The sequence below is a fragment of the Podarcis vaucheri genome (assembly GCF_965113315.1).
Source record: "Podarcis vaucheri genome assembly, chromosome: 3".
Lineage (NCBI taxonomy): Eukaryota > Metazoa > Chordata > Lepidosauria > Squamata > Lacertidae > Podarcis > Podarcis vaucheri.
The window spans coordinates 56,634,641-56,653,458 of NC_138761.1; the positions used below are offsets into that span (position 1 = coordinate 56,634,641).

At 40.7% G+C, this 18,818-nt stretch overlaps 1 protein-coding gene across 11 annotated transcripts in view; it reads right to left on the reverse strand.

The window, feature by feature from the left end:
• Nucleotides 1-18,818, reverse strand: part of ARID1B (AT-rich interaction domain 1B) — a 355,979-nt gene that overhangs the window by 313,302 nt on the left and 23,859 nt on the right. For all 11 annotated transcript variants that reach the window (XM_082215164.1, XM_082215169.1, XM_082215163.1 and 8 more), the window contains exon 2: nucleotides 2,474-2,668. In XM_082215164.1, coding sequence (XP_082071290.1) covers nucleotides 2,474-2,668 — 195 coding nt within the window. The remainder of the gene's footprint in view (nucleotides 1-2,473; nucleotides 2,669-18,818) is intronic.

The following is an 18,818-nucleotide window of genomic DNA, read 5'->3' on the forward strand; positions in this document are numbered from 1 at the left end:
TGCGCCAGCCACGCCCGCACCTGCTCTCTACCCCAGGTGCCGGAGCATGAAGCTCCGCCACTGCTTCCATTTCCATTCAACTCAGCATTGATCTTTTTCTGATATTCCACATAATTCTGCTGAAAAGTCTAATGAATCAGGGAAAGCTATACCTAATTTCCTTTCTCAAAATTAGCCAGTTTACATGCACAATTGATAAAATGACACCTTATTCATCACATCTTACATTTCTAGCTACATATCTACCAAATATTTAGCCTTATAAAGGATGTAATAAATGGTAATAGCAATAATAATAATAATAATAATAATAATTTTAAAGCTCTGAAAAAACAGGTTGACAGCTGCCAATGTACTGTATGTCTTCAATGGCTCCTCCTAGGTATCCCGTCTTTCAAGAGCAGGGCAGCCCCCTGGCTAAGAAGGGAGAGTTTTAAAAGTTTCTGCACAAATCACATTTTGTTGCATGGTTCCACTTATCTGATATAATGCCTACAGCCACAAAACCATACTGAACTCAACAAAGCGGGCTTTTTAGAATCAATCCATAACAATCTGAGCCAACTTACCACTTGGCTTTATTCAAAGACAACTTGCTACCCTGGCAATTTAATTGACAAACCCATATTCTTGAATTTTAGTCCTTTACAAAAAGGCAATAATATGCAAGCTAAATGAAAAGAACTGGATTCAGATTATTAGAGGTTCACAAACGAAACACATGAAGCTCTGGAGGCTGTCCAAAGTGAAATCATTTCTAGGTGTTGATGTCCATTCAATAAAAATCCAATGTTGTAATTATCTTCTTACTGCTTCCCCAAAGAGTTTTAGTAATCATAACCATAATATTTCTTAGCCAATTATATTAATGCCGCAAAAAGACAGACAGGGCCAGCAGCCAATCACTGTGCCAGATCACTGCCTTCAGATGGATACTTTACAATTAGCCTACAATTCGCAAGTGAAAAATGCAACACTAATCTTAAAATAACAAACAGTAAAAATCCTTTAAAAAAATAAAGGGTATGCATGGTTAAACATGTAGCACCTCTAATTAAATTATGGAGTGAAGACTCTTATCCTCTTTGCTTCCAAATAACAGGTAACAGTCAGTTCTAATAGCTCTATTAAGTTACACCAAAATACGTTTCATGTCACTATTCAACTAAACAGCTCATCTCTAAACAAGTAAGGCTCCGTTACTGCAACCCTGCCAACTAAACCCCACACTGAATGGTTCAGTTTGCTCCATAATCACATGCAACTTTCTCTGTATGGTAATATAAGCTTATATTTATGCAACACATGTGGTCCATGTTTTCAGAAGATGAAACACAATACCTCAGCAAAACTGTGAATGTATAGTTACAAGCTAATTAGCCACTTGTTGACTATTCCATGCCAATGTAGCAAATACACTTTCCAGGCAGGTCATTATTTTCATCTTTGTCATATTTAACATCAAATAATAAAAGAAAATTAATTCTAGTTAGCCACGTGTAGAGACAAAATGGTGTTTTCTCTTCATTATCAAAAAAAGGGCCTTGTGCTTATAACAGAGCACAAGCTTCAATAACAAGCCTGATCAGAGATTTGCCGGCATAGTCTCTGGGTAGCCTTCATCTACTATACCCATTCAAAAAACAATGACTGCATCCTTGCTAATATATGCTGAGTATGTAAGTAATTAACCCTCTGAGATATGGCAGAGAAGAAGTTGTCATCAACAGGAAAACCTAACTTGACTAGAAGAGACCCATGCAACTTACATGATCTCTGACAGGTGGGGGGAAACCTTTGCACTTTAGTGAGTGGGATGGATACACACACACACACACACACACAGAGAGAGAGAGAGAGAGAGAGAGAGAGAGAGGGGAGAAACTGACACAATACATACTTATAAAGTATGCAAAAATGACATTGATAACAATTATCTGAACAAAAACAGGGTGATTTCTCACTCTGAACAATACTGTTCTTATTTCAGGAAACTATCAATAGCAGAAAAAGATATTCAGCTATCGTAAGAATTGCTAATGACAAAAATGAGAGCCTATAGACCAAAAATAAAGATTTTTTTATGAATTCATCAACCATGATGCTAACAAAGGAAATACAACAGTGAAGACAGAGATAAAAATATAGATATAAATAGCAAAAACAGTTATCCCCCCAGCCTATAAAAAATACCTTGCTCTGATATGGAATATTTTTACTCTTTCATTTATTTCTTCATTCAATTTATATCCTGCCTTTCCTCCTGCAGAAGCTCAGAGTAGCAGACACAGCAAAGATAAAACATTGAAAACACAGCTACTAAAAACTGCTTAGAATTTACTAAAACACAGTTAAAACATTTTAAAAAATCTCGGGGAGGCCTGTTGCAGCCTAAGTATTATGAAAGTAAAAAGATTGCGGGACAGGAAAAGGAACTGAAGAAGACATGTGCAAACAAAATCTCTTCACAAACCTGTTGCTGTGGATACTGCATTCCCCCCATGGAACCTGGAGTCCGGGATTGCATTGCCATTGGAAAGCGCTGTTGTCCTGGAGGTCCATATGACTGCCCTGGATATGGACTGCTTGTCTGGGTCTGGGAGTGAGGGCTGTTGCCCACTGCAAACAACTGAGGCCTTTTCATTACCATTGGATCCATTGGGTTGCCCTATTGATTGAGGGGAAACATAAAATAAATGTATAAATATATCATATGAAGCCTTGGTTTGTGCATTTTCAGCATGTCTTCATTCTGAAATGAAATCTGCTAAATGTCTTTTGACACACACACAGAAATGGTAGCTTAATTTCAGCCTCTGAAATACAATTCAGAAGAAAATTTAGTCATAAGGTTCCCTTGCCAGATACATAATGGTGAAGCTCTTCAAGTGCACACTTGGCAATGAGAAGAAGCCATTTCCATGCTTGGTTCCTCCCTACTGGATTACGGCCCATATGTTCTAATTGTCCTGCTTTCAGACTCTTTACAGTGTTACAATTTTGCATTCCAAGTCAGTAAGTGAGTCATAAACAGAACTTCACATAAAAAGACTCTTCTGATTATTATTATTTCTTTGCTTGATTTCAAAAAACAATAAACTCTGGACTTATTTTTCTTGGCATCGTATGTACTGCATTTATAGTGCATCATTTCTGATGCTGCTCACAATAACACAAACCCTCTTAAGAAATCATATCTCACAAGCAGTAACTACAGCATCCATTCCTTTACAGGAAAGTCCATTTGTCGGATGTATGGGGTTTCAGCTTGACAAATGTTGAAAGGGAAACTCAAATGCTGAACTCAACTTCTTGAACAGTCCACAACAACAACAACAAACAGTTCTTGCACCAACTCCCTCCCCCAAGTGCCTTAAATACATAGTAAGTTTTGAAAGCAATTTGGTAGTTTAATGCATTACAATATGTGTGGAGAATTATTGAATAACACAATTTTAAAAGTGAGTAGACATGCACTCTAGTGGATTCTGCTCCAATACCCCAACTTTATAATTTCTATAGCTGGCCTTCCCTGAAGTACCTTTCATTCAATCTTTTTAGTAACAAAGTGCTCAATTTGAATATGGCACTCCAAGTGGATCACCGTTATGCCCTATGAACAGTTTTAAATGCGAAAATGAATTGAACAGTTGCAGCTGCAAAGTCCTTGCAATACACATAAATATTCATGTACCACGTTTACTGTGTTTTATCAAAGTTGGTGTTTGCAACCTTATCAGCAACTTTTCAATATTCAATTCCAATTTCTTTCAAACATTATTTTTCTTTGATATATTTACCAAGTGTTGTTCTTATCAGTAATTCCTTCCCATTCTTATTTACTCAATCTTTTTCCTGCATGTTCTAATGGACTCTGGTTTCTCTTAGTCTCCCCTCCATTTCAATCTGTTCTTAACCTGGATATTTATTCCACTTCTTTATTTTGCATTTCACCTCCCCATACCACATAGATTTTATTTTTTCCAGTCTCCTTATAAACAATACAGTGGCTTTTACAATTCTTATCCATCTTCTTTGTATCATTGTCTATGTTATGAACTATGTTATGTTAAAATATGTGTCCACCACTCACTTTTGTTTCATTCAGAACACTCAGTGTTGATGTCAGCAGTACAAAAACTGGAACAGGATGAGGAAAAGTACAAATGCAAGCAGGAGTTTTTCCCTTTCCCCGTCACCATGCATGTGAGAACTACCTGAAGGGTTTTCTTTTCAGCAGCAACCACTAATACATTGTGCCATTAATTTAAGAGGTATCTTTCACTAGGTACATGGAAGTGAGTTTAAATATATACCTTGTACCAGCATTCCATGATATAGTATTATCTCGAGATTGAACAAGTCACAAAACATAGCATACCGATATATTTAACATTAAAGAGTAAAAGGTTCACAAGGACATAAAGTGGAAGTTATTTTACTCTAATCTTTACTTTGAAAAGGCAATGAGGCTCATTGAGGTAGTAATCTTGTAGGCATCTGCTAAGGGTACACAAACAAGGTGGAAAAGGTATCCCAAATGCAAGTTTAACACACATCAGTTAACTACAAGCACTAGATATGAAGGCGTTTAGGAAAACGGTGATTATGCCCATTATTATTAAATATTTGCACAGATTTGAATTGACAAGGGACTGATATTGTGTTACTCCAAAATGCTTATCAACACACAACCTTTGCTTTTGACCAAGCTGTTGCCAAAGAGTTGTGCTATTCTACTTGTAACACACTCTGGAACTCCAAAATATAGATAGCTAACTATCAGCTACTGACACTGATTATCACAAAGTTTACTTCTCTGGTGTAAGCAGAAAAAAAGCTCAATTAAAAGAGGTAACCATATGCTTTATATTGCACGATACCATAAGGAAGCACCTGAAATAAACACATAAGTGGAGTTCTCAATTACAGTCAGACAAGATAGATGATAAAAAAAGTTTAATAAATAATAATAATAATAATAATAAATTTTTATTTATATCCCGCCCTCCCCAGCCGAAGCCGGGCTCAGGGCGGCTAACAACACTAAAAAAGTGCAACAATATAAAAACATCATAAGAATTAATTAAAATCAAAATTAATGGCAACCATAAACTAAAGTATCGTAAAGATTGCTGAAGGAGGGAGTCAGGCTGTGCCCTAACCAAAGGCCTGGTGGAACAGCTCTGTCTTGCAGGCCCTGCGGAAAGATGTCAAGTCCTGCAGGGCCCTTGTCTCTTGTGACAGAGCGTTCCACCAGGTTGGAGCCGCAGCCGAAAAAGCCCTGGCTCTAGTTGAGGCCAGCCTAACCTCTCTGTGGCCTGGGACCTTCAAGATGTTTTTATTAGAGGACCGTAAGTTCCTCTGTGGGGCATACCAGGAGAGGCGGTCCCGTAGATACGAGGGTCCTAGGCCGTATAGGGCTTTAAAGGTTAAAACCAGCACCTTAAACCTGATCCTGTACTCCACTGGGAGCCAGTGCAGCTGGTATAGCACCGGATGAATGTGATCCCGCAGCGAAGACCCCGTAAGGAGTCTCGCTGCGGCATTCTGCACCCGCTGGAGTTTCTGGGTCAGTCTCAAGGGCAGCCCCACGTAGAGCGAGTTACAATAATCCAGTCTGGAGGTGACCGTCGCGTGGATCACAGTGGCTAGGTCAGGGCGAGAGAGGTAAGGGGCCAACTGCTTAGCTTGGCGGAGATGAAAAAATGCCGCCTTTGTTATAGCTGCAATCTGCGCCTCCATAGAGAGGGAGGTATCGAAGATTACACCCAAACTCTTAACGGACGGTGCTGGCACTAATTGCACCCCCGCAAGAGATGGGAGTTGCCCCCTCAATCCCATATCGTCCCGTCCCAGCCAGAGGACCTCTGTCTTCGAAGGATTTAACTTCAACCGGCTCCCACGTAACCATCCAGCCACAGCTTCCAAGCATCTGATCAGTGTGTCTGGGGCCGAGTCAGGATGGCCATCCATCAGCAGATAGAGTTGGGTGTCATCGGCATACTGATGGTAGCCCAGCCCAAAACTCCGGACAAGCTGGGCGAGGGGGCGCATAAAGATGTTAAAAAGCATCGGGGAGAGAATCGCACCCTGAGGCACTCCACACACCAAGGAGTGGCGGGATGACAGTTCCCCCCCAAGCGCCACCCTCTGTCCCCGACCAGAGAGAAACGAGCGCAGCCATTGAAGGACTGCGCCCTGGATCCCCACGTCGGCGAGGCGGTGGTCCAAAAGTTCGTGATCGACCATGTCGAAAGCTGCTGACAGATCTAGAAGAATCAGCAGCCCCGACCCGCCTCGATCCAGCTGTCTACGGAGATCATCTGTTAGGGCGACCAGAGCCGTCTCGGTCCCATGACCAGCGCGGAAGCCGGACTGGAATGGATCCAGAGCCGATGTTTCATCCAGAAACCTACCAAGCTGTTCAGCAACCGCTCTCTCAATCACCTTGCCCAGGAATGGAAGATTCGAAACTGGGCGGTAATTGGATAGATCTAAGGGATCTAATGATGTTTTCTTTAAGAGCGGACGCACCACTGCCTCCTTCAGTTCCCCTGGGAATGTCCCGGTGCCAAGGGACAAATTGATGATATCCCCCAGGGGGGCCCGCACCTCGTCTGGACATGCTCTAATCAGCCAAGACGGGCACGGGTCGAGAGGACAAGTGGTGGGCTTTCCAGCTCGGAGGAGTCTGTCCACATCGGCTGGGGATATCCGGTCAAAGTGGTCCAATACTGGACCCGAGGACAGTCGGGTCCAGTATTGGAGAGTGGAGAGACTGTGTGTATGAATGCAATAGTATGGCTTAAACATTAAGATAAATTACATAATTAATCATTTTTAAAAACTTCAAACTTGCATCCACTTAGACATTTATGAGTCCCAGAGTTGGGCAGATACACACATAACAGGGATGCAGGATTCCACCCTTAAAATTTGTGTTATTGCAATGCAACACAATGTAAGATTATACTAATCCAAACTAAGACACATTTTATGCATATTCATTATTGTAATATTTTGCAAATGGTCCATCACCAATTAAATGCATAAAAAATACAGCAGCAACACACCAATATGCTAGGAAACAATACTACTCAAAGGAAAGGGGCATTTGTTCAAATGAATTAAGACTTCCATCAGAAAGTATATTCACAATGTCTTGATCTATTTTATCACTTCCATAGCTTCACTGATTAGGCTCTTTAATATATAGCATATATAGTCACAGCAGCAGCAAGAGGCCTATGCCATAACACTTCCTCTAGACTCCTCAGAAAACACCATTGTTGGAGTGGAGAGACATTAAACTGAAAACTGTATTTCATGCTCCCTTTTCTCAACCCAAACTACTAGCTTCTAGAAACTAATATATTTATTCTGAGATGGCTTTTAAACTTTTTGAGTTGCAGGATCAGGCATTTGCTATCTATTTTTTATGCTGCTGGATAAATCTATTGTGACTAGAGTACTAAGCAAACAAATCACAACAGAAACAAAAAATAAATCTGTTTTTAATGAACTACGTGCAAGTCGACTCTTTGTGGTGCCACTGGAAGTGTAAGCAGAGGTTAAAACAATATTTAAACCCAAATACACACATTTATCACACCCAATGGCCAAAACAATACCACAGGCTGAGACAAGCAGGCTACACGGCTTAATGCTGTTGCCCTTCACATTATTATTACCATTTTTTTGACAGTAGTAACTGACAGTAGCCAGTGTGGTGTAGTGGTTAAGAGCGGTAGTCACGTAATCTGGGAATCCGGGTTCGCGTCTCCGCTCCTCCACATGCAGCTGCTGGGTGACCTTGGGCCAGTCACACTTCTGTGAAGTCTCTCAGCCCCACTCACCTCACAGAGTGTTTGTTGTGGGGGAGGAAGGGAAAGGAGATTGTTAGCCGCTTTGAGACTCCTGAAGGGGAGTGAAAGGCGGAATATCAAATCCAAACTCTTCTTCTTCTTCTTCTTCTTCTTCTTCTTCTTCTTCTTCTTCTTCTATTTGGCATCACTTTTTATTCCTACTCTCTGACCTTCTTCAGGTCCTCTGTTTAGCTCTCCCTCCTAGTTTATATTTAATCAAAATTACCTGCCCCTTAATTATCTTGGAGTGACCAAAACATTCTTCAGATTCATGAACCACAGAGATCAATTTCCATGAGCATTTTTTTTTTAGTTGTTGTTGTTGTTGCTGCTGCTGGGAGTCTTACTGTGGCTTCCATGCTCACAAGAGGGGTTTTTTGAGCCGAAGTCTGCCTTTTCAGTGGTAGTGCTAAAGCTGTAGAGCTTCAGACAGCATCCCCATATAGTTTTAGGGGGCTTGTTAAAACATTTCTAATTCAACAGGGTTTTTTGGAACTTAAAACTGCTTTGTTTTGCTGCTGCTTTGTACAGACTGTATTATTTTATGCTACTGACAGCTTTGATTTTTTTAAACCTGTTTTGTTTCACAATCCGTTTTATTATTGTGCATTTTATTCAAAAGTTGTATAGGTATTTGGGGAAAATGATTAAGAAATATGGGTAACAAAAACCTTATTGCGATCAGAAATGACATGGACACTGTCCATGAGATAAATTCCACAGTGGCGCAGCGTGGGGGGTGCAGGGGGGCCCAGCAGCACCGGGCGCAACCTCTGGGGGTTAGGGGGCGCAAATCCACGGGTTAGGGGGCACAAATTACTTGCCTTGCCCCGGGTGCTGACAACCCACGCTACGCCACTGAAATTCCACTCCTCCGATTTTTTTTTTTTTAAGAGGCATAGCATTTTCCCATAATATCTTAAGAGCCAATAAAATTCATCTGTAGAAATCACTGTTGCAAGAAGTTCAATTGTCTAAAAACAGCAGAAAGGCAGACTTCCAGTACAGTATGATCACAACTTCACATGTGCAATTTCAACTTCTACGCAGGAAGACTGGCCAGTTGAACTCACACAAATAAAATGCATGGAAGGCAAAGAGTTTAAAAGCTCTTTTCATGCAGGGCTTTTGTGACATGGAAAGAGCTTATGAACTCTCGGTCTTGCTTACTGGGCTCTGGGGTGCTCTTGCAAAATCCCACGAGAATTCAGTAACCAAGGCAAGGAGAGTCAACGCTCACTGCTTTGCTTGGGGTGTCAAGACCCACTTGGCACAAAGTTCTGGGCACGGAAGGATGCTCGCATGGGACAGTTCCACCAAGGGGGTGCACTTCAAGTATATGTATTTTTGCATATATGCACCATCTCAGGGGGCGGGGGGAGTAACAACTGTACAAGATGTGATCATACTGCATTACACTACACTTAATCATGCTTCCTGCTGATTACCAGGCGCTGGGGCAAGTGTTAACAAACTGCTATTTCTTTCTGTGCCTGAAGAGGTTCTGACGTCTTAGCAAAGGGATAAGGGATCTTTTCCAGCCCAATGGCTGTATTGCCTTGTGAGAAACCTTCCATGGGGGGGCACCATCACGCGCAGTGGTGTGGGGGGCCTAGAGGCAAAGGTAGGTGGGGCAAGAGAAGTGTCTCTTTATACTGTAGGCTACATTTCAGGCACGCAAAAGTCACGAGGTTAACACATACCATATTTTTCTGTGTATAAGACAATTCTTTTTGCTACTAAAAAATTAAGTGAAAATTGGGTGTCGTCTTATACACAGATAGTGAATGCAGAGGGGGACGTGCGATTAATGGCAGCAGTAAGCAGGAGATTGGCAGTGGTGATTGGGCAGGTGATTGGCGGCTGTGGCAAGGCGGGCAGGCAATTGGTGGGCTGTAGGTGGCGGCGATTGGGAATTGGCGGCTGCGGCACGGTGTGTGATTGGCAGTGGCTTTGGCAAGAGATTGGCAGTGGTGGGCAGGCAGGTGAGTGATTGGCGGAAGTGACCTCCCCCACCCCCACAAGCTAAACAACTTAATTTCTTAATTTTGGGTTTAAAAAAATAGGTGTCATCTTATACATGGGGGCGTCTTTTACACGAAAAAATATGGTACTTCTCCAAATAGCTAAGCAAGAGTTATTATCATAGTTTAAGGGCATCTTTCAGCCAAGGAAAACCTGAAGTGTATGTAACCTGAAGCGTATGTAACCTGAGGTACCACTGTAATGCAGCTGTGTCAGAACAAGCTCCACCCACGGCAGCAAGAAGTGCCACAGAAAACTAACTGCACTGTTAATAAATTTTGCGGGGGGGTTGCAGAACCCTAGAATGGGAGGCAACCTTATTGACATTGGCATTCACATTGGGGAAGGGCATGTACAAAAATACATCTATTCTATTTCATATAGTTATATATGAAAAAATGTATGCTGGTCATATATCCTCCACATTTATGGCAAATTATTAATCAAGTCCCACCTGAAACAATTTGTTAAATTGATTTTAATCACTGGGCCTCTCATGTGAAGCTTTGTATAATCAGCATTTCATTTACAAAATTAATTGCCTGATTGATTCTCAAGAGGCAGTAGCTGTCATTACACTGCTGTCATAACTTTTGAGAAGGGGTGTCACAGCATGGAATTCTGACAGTATGAAAAGCATTGCTATTTAAAACTGAGGGTGGGGGTGAAAATAAATGTAGTGACTTCACCAAGAAGCTTTTCAGCCTAAAATAAAGTTTTTTTGTGTTTTTTCTTTTAAAAAAAATCCTGACAGTTTTAATACGACTTGTGACTCCCATCTTCCACTCACTGAATTAATTTACAAATATACTATTCAGCATTTCTTACTGAGAATCACTGTCAATTTAAGTCAATTATACCATGGCATTTCTAGATGAATATAACAAGGTTGTTGGTAGATTAGGGGGTCAGCTGCTCAGAGGTTAGTGTTAAGGTTGATTTGCAATTTGTTTGTTTTTAAAGATTTCAGAAAAGCCAGCTGACTGAGAAGCTGTTTCATTGTCTTCAAAATATGAGCACAACTCTCCCAGCTTCTCTTTAGGCTTTTATCTGCTATATGTTGTATACAGAGCAGTGGTTTTTCAACCAGTGTGCCGTGGCACCCTGAGGTGCCTTGAATGATGGCCAGGGGTGCTGCAGGCAACACTGGCCTCTGTCCCTCTTTCCTTCCCTCCTTCCTCTGATGCCCCTCTCACATCTCTGCCTCCCAAGGGCTTGCACAGCTGTTTGTTGCAACAGCTCTGGCTACAAGCTCCGCAGGCAATTGGTGTCTCTGGGGCTGGGCAGGGGGTGCTTCCCAGGCCCCTGTGGGGCAGTGTGAGGAGGCGCTTCTCTTTGGGGCGGGGGGGGGCAGCTTAGAGAACAGGGCAGCAGCTGCGGCAGCCCATCGTACTCCTAAGGAGAGGGTAGGGAGAGGAGGCCGAGGGAATACTCCACAAGGAGTGTTCAAAGAGGGGTGAGGGGCTGCCAGCTCTGCAGGCGAGGGGTGACAAAATCCCCACAGGGATGCCGCAGAAAGAATGTAGTTGGTCAAGGGAGCCATGGACCCAAAATGGTTGAAAACCTCTGATCTAGAGGGAATTGAGCTCACTTTCTTGAGAGAGACTCAGAAAAAAAACAGGTTCCTTGAATCACAGCTGTTGACTACTTGTTCAATAAGCGGTCCCAGACTAAAGGCCCAGAGGCAGCAAACACCATGGGCAGATCCAATGCACATTTAAAGCACAATACTTCCCCAAAGGAATTATGGGAGCTATAGTTTGATACAAGCGTCATGAATTGTAGCTCTGTGGTGGGGAAACTACAGTTCCCATGATTCTTTGGGGGAAGCCATGTGTTTTCAATGCATGGTATCTGCCCTGTTATTTGTCCTGCTGTCTTAAATCAAGGGAAACAATTTTGCTACTTTGTCTCCCTGTTTCCCAACGCATTGTATCTATTTATATGAGGCAATATTGTAAGACATTTACGGTAACTGGTTTTTTTTAAAAAAATGAAAGTGAAGGGCTGGGCTAGGCTGTTAGAGGCCATTAAAGATGCTCCTTAGTATTTACATCTTCCAGCCTTTGCCAAGTATCCCTGACTGATTTTTACATTTCTCAGATGCAGTCTAGCTACTCTACTAAGCAGAAGAAATCTAAACTCCTTGAACGTGCACTATTAGACTGCTAATTAATAACTTCCCCTGAAGCTTCCAAAGGCTTTCTAAGCTCAATGACCAAGAAGTGGTTTGCTAGAGGGAATTTACACATTTTGCCAGACTGCTTGCAGAGCTTGTGATCTCTAGCTGAACCTAGGACCTTGGGAATCAGGGATTTTGGCAGCAATCGTCTACATACTTCATGCACCTGATCCTGTACGTGCATTTTTTAATATTTATTAAAAGATCTCATGTGATGACTGCGCTTCAAATTGACCTTTCCTTAAAATGAGACTGAATTCCATTGGTCTGAATTGTTCTTTCAACATATGTAATTGGGCCCAAACAGCAAGCCAGTTCTGTCAGAATATTTAGACATAAACAGCAATGGGGCTAAACTGAACTGTATCCCTCTACTCCACCTTAACTGGTTTGTGGGTCACAGCTTTTAATCATGTACTGTTGGCTTTTATGCCAGTGAAACTACATAACCAAAACAATTTGCCAGTTCTGAGTTGTTTCAAAAGGGGTATCTATTTTAAATAATTCCAGAAAGCAAAAGCAAAAAATTGAAAACACATATTATTCCCACCACTCACATAATCAAAAGTAAAAAAGTGGTAGCTATAAGCCAGACTTGAAAAATATTTCCAGTTCCTAGGTAACACTACCAAATTTCTAAACAAAATAACTGCATGGAATGGGGTATGGAGAAAATTGGGTTTTAGACAGAGGCATCTAATTTTTAGCACCTAGGCAAGCAGAGAATCATGATTTTCCTAACTTTGGACATGTAGACATACATGGAAAAGGGGAGATATTACGTACTAGTTAAAAATTTTCACTGCAGGAGGAAACAACATTAAGAAACTGATTTACACACATGCTTACAGAAAGCTTCAGCCACACAAGATCTTTCGTATAATGTAACTCACTCCCAAGTATCACTTTACAATTCTGATTAGGTCTTACAAAAATCTTGTTTATTAAATTGCTTTTCTTAGACATGCTTAGCTGCTAATTTGTTTCCAACTAAATCATGTATCATCTGGAAAGATTATATTGCAACACTGAAACAACACTCTGGAGAATACATTTCATCTGGATTTTAGAATTTAAAAGACTAATACTATACAGTTGTAAATTTCCCTTTAAAAGGAAAAGAGGATGCTTTGTAGCAGTAGAGGTCCAGTGAAAAACAATTACAACTTCTTGTGTGTTCGATTCATATATTCAAGAATGTATCACTGAGGATCATTTCAAGGATATGTGAAACCAATGATTCAGCCACAATTACTGCTTTTATAATAATGCACCCAGCAAAGAAGCACCATAGTTCACTGTGCAAATGGTCATACGGAGAAAATAAATAAAAATGCAAACTCAATAGAACGATTGCTTATTTGATAAATAAACTGTACAGTATTAGAGGATAAATCATACAACAACAAAAAATCCTATAAAATATTAGCATCTTCAAAGGTCTGAGAACGCTACAGCAGTTAGCTACAGCTCAATTTGTTCAGAAACATAAAAATTGTACAGAATGCTGCCCCTGTCCAACCTGCAAAACACCTTTGGAGCCAGTGGTTTTATCAGATTTCCCAACCCACCACTTTACCTTCCAAACTGTTTTACAGGGTCCCCCAACTTTCTAAAACAGCTTTTCGGGGGGGGGAGGAGATCAGAGGAAAAAATTACTTCCCTTCCTCCAGCTGGATCAAAAGCTATTCCACTAGTGAGACAACAGCTTTTGATTCCACCCCCCCCCCCCGTTTACAATTTGAAAAATTCATAATGCATGGCAGATACAACAGTGAATATGTTTAAAGTGACTGACTGAACTAGTATAATGTCAAATGTTCATATTCCAATTGCATGGGGAATAAATGTGCAGGATTATTTGCAGTCATTTCCGATGCAAGATGGGGAAATGGCCAAATAAACTAGCATTAAAACCTCACACAGGCACTGGCAACAGCAGAAGCCTATGTGGGGGAGGCTGAGAACTTCAAAAAGATCCCAGGAAGTAAGATAGTTAAGGAGCCAAAAGAACAGCAACAGCAGGAATCTGAAGTTGAAAGATTCACAAGTGAAAGATTCAGGGAGTATGCACTTCTGCATTCTCATCAAAGCTGTTCTACATGCAAACCTTCTATTTTAAAAATTGAGTATAAAACATATGCAACTTCTATGAAAGTAGGAAATACAGTAAAAAAAAAAATATTTCCACAAAACTCACTTGGGAGTTCTTAACCTAGTGCAAGGCGTCAGTTTGTTGAACCAATTGGGAGCAGTGACCGTAGTGCTATTAAATTAAATATACATATAAATGGGCAATTGCCCAAAAAAATCCAGCATGATCACATTTGATCACAAGAGGAAATCTCCCCAAAATAAGGGGACGTGTAAAATGGAAGTTGAAAGACAAAGTCACAAGGGACAAATAACATCAAAATGCTTGGAAGTTGTTTAAAAACAAAATATATCAGTCATAGCTGATAGCTTGATGAAGACAACCTAGGGTGCTGCAGATAAAAAGGTGAATTCCATACTAGGGATCATTATGAAATAATGGAAAATAAATCTGCCAATATCTTAGTGCTGTTATACCAATCTATGGTGCAACCACATTTAGAAGACTGTGCACAGTTCTGGCCTTCTATTGTAGAATTGGAAAATGTTCAGAAAAGGGCAACCAAAATGATCAAGGGGTTGGAACAACTCCCCGATGAGGAAGGGTTACAACGTATAGATGGAGCTTTTTAGTTTAGAGGAAATGTGACATGATAGAAGTTTATAAAATTATGCATGGCATGGAGAAAGTGGGGAGAGAAGAGTTTTTCTCCTTCTCCAATGAAGCTGAATGTAGGAATGTTGAAAGGACTCAGGACAGTCAAAATATTCACACAGTGCATTGTTAAAACTCCATAACTTGCTCCCCCAGGAGGCAGTGGTGGCCACAACTTGGACAGCTTTAAAGGAGAATTAGGCACATAAATGGAGGTGAAGGCCATCAATAGCTACTAACCGTGATGGCCAAGCTCTGCCTCCACAGTCAGAGGCATTTTGCTTCTAAATACCAGTTGCTGGAAACTGCAAGAGGGGACAGTGCTCATGTGATTCAGCCCTGCTTGGCAATTTCCTGTAGGCATCTGGTTGGCCACTGAGAAAAGGATGCTGGATTAGATGGTCCACTGGCCTGATCCAGCACATTCATCTTACGTTCTTACAACATAAACTGTGGTCTTTCTTCATTCAGCCATATCTACTTTGGACTTTAGTTTCCACCTCCTGTAAGATTGCTGAAATAAATACACGAGTGCTCCTTCTGCCATATTCTTTTCACCACTAAACAAAATATGTTCGCCAAAGGATTATTTCACCTTGAACTCGTGTAAAATAACCGCATTTCCTTTTATGTGTTATTTTACAAAAACTAATTTCTTCTGTTTTTCTTTGGGACACAGACTGCAATCCAAAACCAATTAATCAGGAGGGAGCCTCATTTAATTCAATAGGATTTATGTCTGGGTAGACATGGTTACAACTGCAGCCTAAGGCTGCAATCCTAAACACGTATATTAGGGCATTAAGTCCCATTAAACAGAGTGTGACTTACTTCCACATAAACATGAACAGAATTGTCCTGTAATACTAAGAATCATTGAAATTTCACCAAAAATCTAAGGTGCATCACCATAAATGAAGTGCACCTTTATCAAGGCTCAATGCAAATTAGAAAAAGCAAAATAATGTTCAATTCTAAGCATTGGTTATAAGGTTAATATAGATAAATTTGAAGTTTGATATAAACAGCTCTCAGAATAATCTAATTAGAACAATGCAAGTAAAGAAAATGTATCTGACCGCAAGAAAATGAAGAACTCAAGGTCTACAAATAACTTTGATTCTGCTCTACACAATGAAACCGTGGGACTAAAGAAAACACAGTCAAGAAGTGAAGTTAGCCTTCTCATGCTTAGTTTTCCTCTTATACAGAGTATTACACAGTTAGAATCTGGAAGGAAGCAACTTTTAATCAGGAATGCAATTACTTATTTAATCTGCAATTACCCCCTTAGCAATAACCCACAAGGTTATATAAAATGCACTAGACTGATCAGAATTGTAATAAAATATCTACAGACCCAGAGGAATGGGGGGAAATGGACTGGAAAAAACTGACTGGACACTTGGAGAGTAGGAAGAAATCATCCAAAGGAAAACAACTTGAATGATACTACACAGGCATTGAAAATGTCATTAAAAACCTAAAACAGATTTCTCCTAAGCAGCAAATGTTTTGATAAGCAAAGAAATGGTAGTGGATTGATTCCGCTTCAGTAATGAAGAGGTTTACAAAGCATATCATTCTTTTTATTTTGTAAGCTGTGTTTTGCCTGCTTTTCTTTTTTTGTAAGTGGGGCTGCTTTGCCAGGTTTTTGTGTATTTGAGGAGTAGGTTTTTGCTTGTTTTTAAGAGTTTGCTTCTTTGGGGATGGAGCAATTTGTATTCTCTTATTAGGGTGATTGATTGTGTCTGTGCTTTGTATGTTTTTAGTAGCTGTTTCCTGCGTGTTGCTTGTTTGGGTGCTGCTGGCCTTTTTGTTATTCATCTAATTTAGGGGACATTTTTTGGCAGGTCTTGGGGATGGTGGTTTTCTCCCCCTTCTGTTTTGTTTTTGGGGTGCAGGTGTTTTTCCCTATTTAAGCATCACCAGTTTTTCTTTTGTAATGCGCATGACAATTTCTTAAATTTCCAAATGCGCCCCCAGGCTTCAAAAGGGGTAGGGATCCCTACAATAAACTATAGTTCACAGAATCATAAGGGTTGGCATTTGGTCCCTGCAGGGTTCTTGCAGGTCAAATTTCAACTGCTGGCATTCTACCTGAAATCTTATTTGTGTGTGGCTCCTGATTTAGATCTATCTTATATGCAAAAGATGATACAAATTGGCATGACACAAAGCATATGCACATTTTACACACACTTCTGCCACCTTTTGTGGGTGCACTGAAAGACCCAATCTACATACAGTAGAACCTCTACTTACAACCACCTCCACTGGCAGACATTCCAAGTTGCAACCATGGCAAACCTGGAAGTAATCGGTGGGTTTGCCACCGTTCACACATGCGCAGAAGAGGGTAATCACCACCCTGCACACAACGGCGCTTCTCCCAGCGATCCGTTTCACCATAAGGCAGGCCTCTGGAACAGATTGTGGTTGTGAGTAGAGGTTCCACTGTACAATGTTCTGGGCCCATAAAATCCTGCTGGCAGCCTTGGTTCTATTAATAAAGCCACATAACACTGCTGACTCAACACAATCCCAGAATCTATTTCACATATACTACTACCAATCCAGGATTCCCCATCCTAATGCCTGTACAACTTATTGCTGTATATTTGTTGTTGCTGCTGCTGCTTTGACTGAATGCATTACTTTTGCATTTGTTTGCTTAATTTCAATGTGTGAGTTTCAGCCCCATTTTCATTTTGAATTTTCTACAGTGGTACCTTGGGTTACGAACTTAATTCGTTCCGGAGGTCCATTCTGAACACAAAACTGTTCTTAACCTGAGGCGCGCTTTCGCTAATGGGGCCTCCTGCTGCCACTGCGCTGCTGGCGCACGATTTCCGTTCTTATCCTGGGACAAAGTTCTCAACCCAAGGTAAGTATGTGCAGGTTAGCGGAGATTGTAACTCAAAGTGTTTGTAACCCAAAGCGTTTGTAACCACTGTACTCATCTTCTATTGTGCTGTTTTGTTTCATTCAGAAAGTTTATCCTCTGAATAACTTCATTTAAGGTACTGAAAAAAAAGTTGAAAGTACCAGTCTGGGGATAGAGCCTTGCAGCAATTCACTCAAAACTTCCCTCCTGTTTAATAAAGAACCTGGCTCCTGGTTTAAACCAGTTAGTTAAAACTTGGCTACTAAAACAAGCTAGGATCAAAACCCATCATTTCTTATTTCAATAAACTATGGCAACCGAGTATAATTAATTTAAACCTGAAGACAAATGCTCTGAACTCCTTCTCCAGCTGCACCAAAGGAGAGATGAGGGAATCAGCCTAAGTCTCACCTAGATCAATTCACATATCGTTTAAAGCATGATTCAGCATTATATGCAAAATGGGCAAATAGCCACATATTATTCTTATTCTTTTCTACCTCCATTCATTTGTGCCCCAACCACTCTGGGCAGCTTCCAGCATATATAAAAACACAGAAAAACATTTAACCTTAGAAAGCTTCCCTATACAGGGCTCTCTTCAGAACTCTCCTAAAAGATATATAATTACTCATTTCCTTGACATCTGATGGGAGGGCATTCCACAGGGTGGGCGCCACTACCAAGAAGGCCCTCATAATGCTAAACCATAGTTTAATATTAAGTGTGCAGGTCTGAGTGAAGCCTTGGGCTGATGTACTCCTACTACCCTCTCATGGAAGGGAGGAATGTGGGTTTTCTTCACATACACATTTGAACTAACTTATGACTGAAGAAGTGTAAAGTTGTGATAGCAGCTTAGAATGTAAGTCTGAAGATTAAGGCAACTAAATGGACAGAATTCCTTCTTTAATAAACCCTGGATTGAAGAAAGAGACTCCTAAAAATGATTTAGAAACAAATCAGTTTGGGAATTTAAAGACATATCGGCTTTCCATTAACTCATTAAGTTGATGTAGTCTGGGCTTCCAGATGAATCTCCATTAATTTCTACTCTGACCTCAGCTAGTCTACCTGCTAATTAAACCTCATCATCTGAGCAGACAA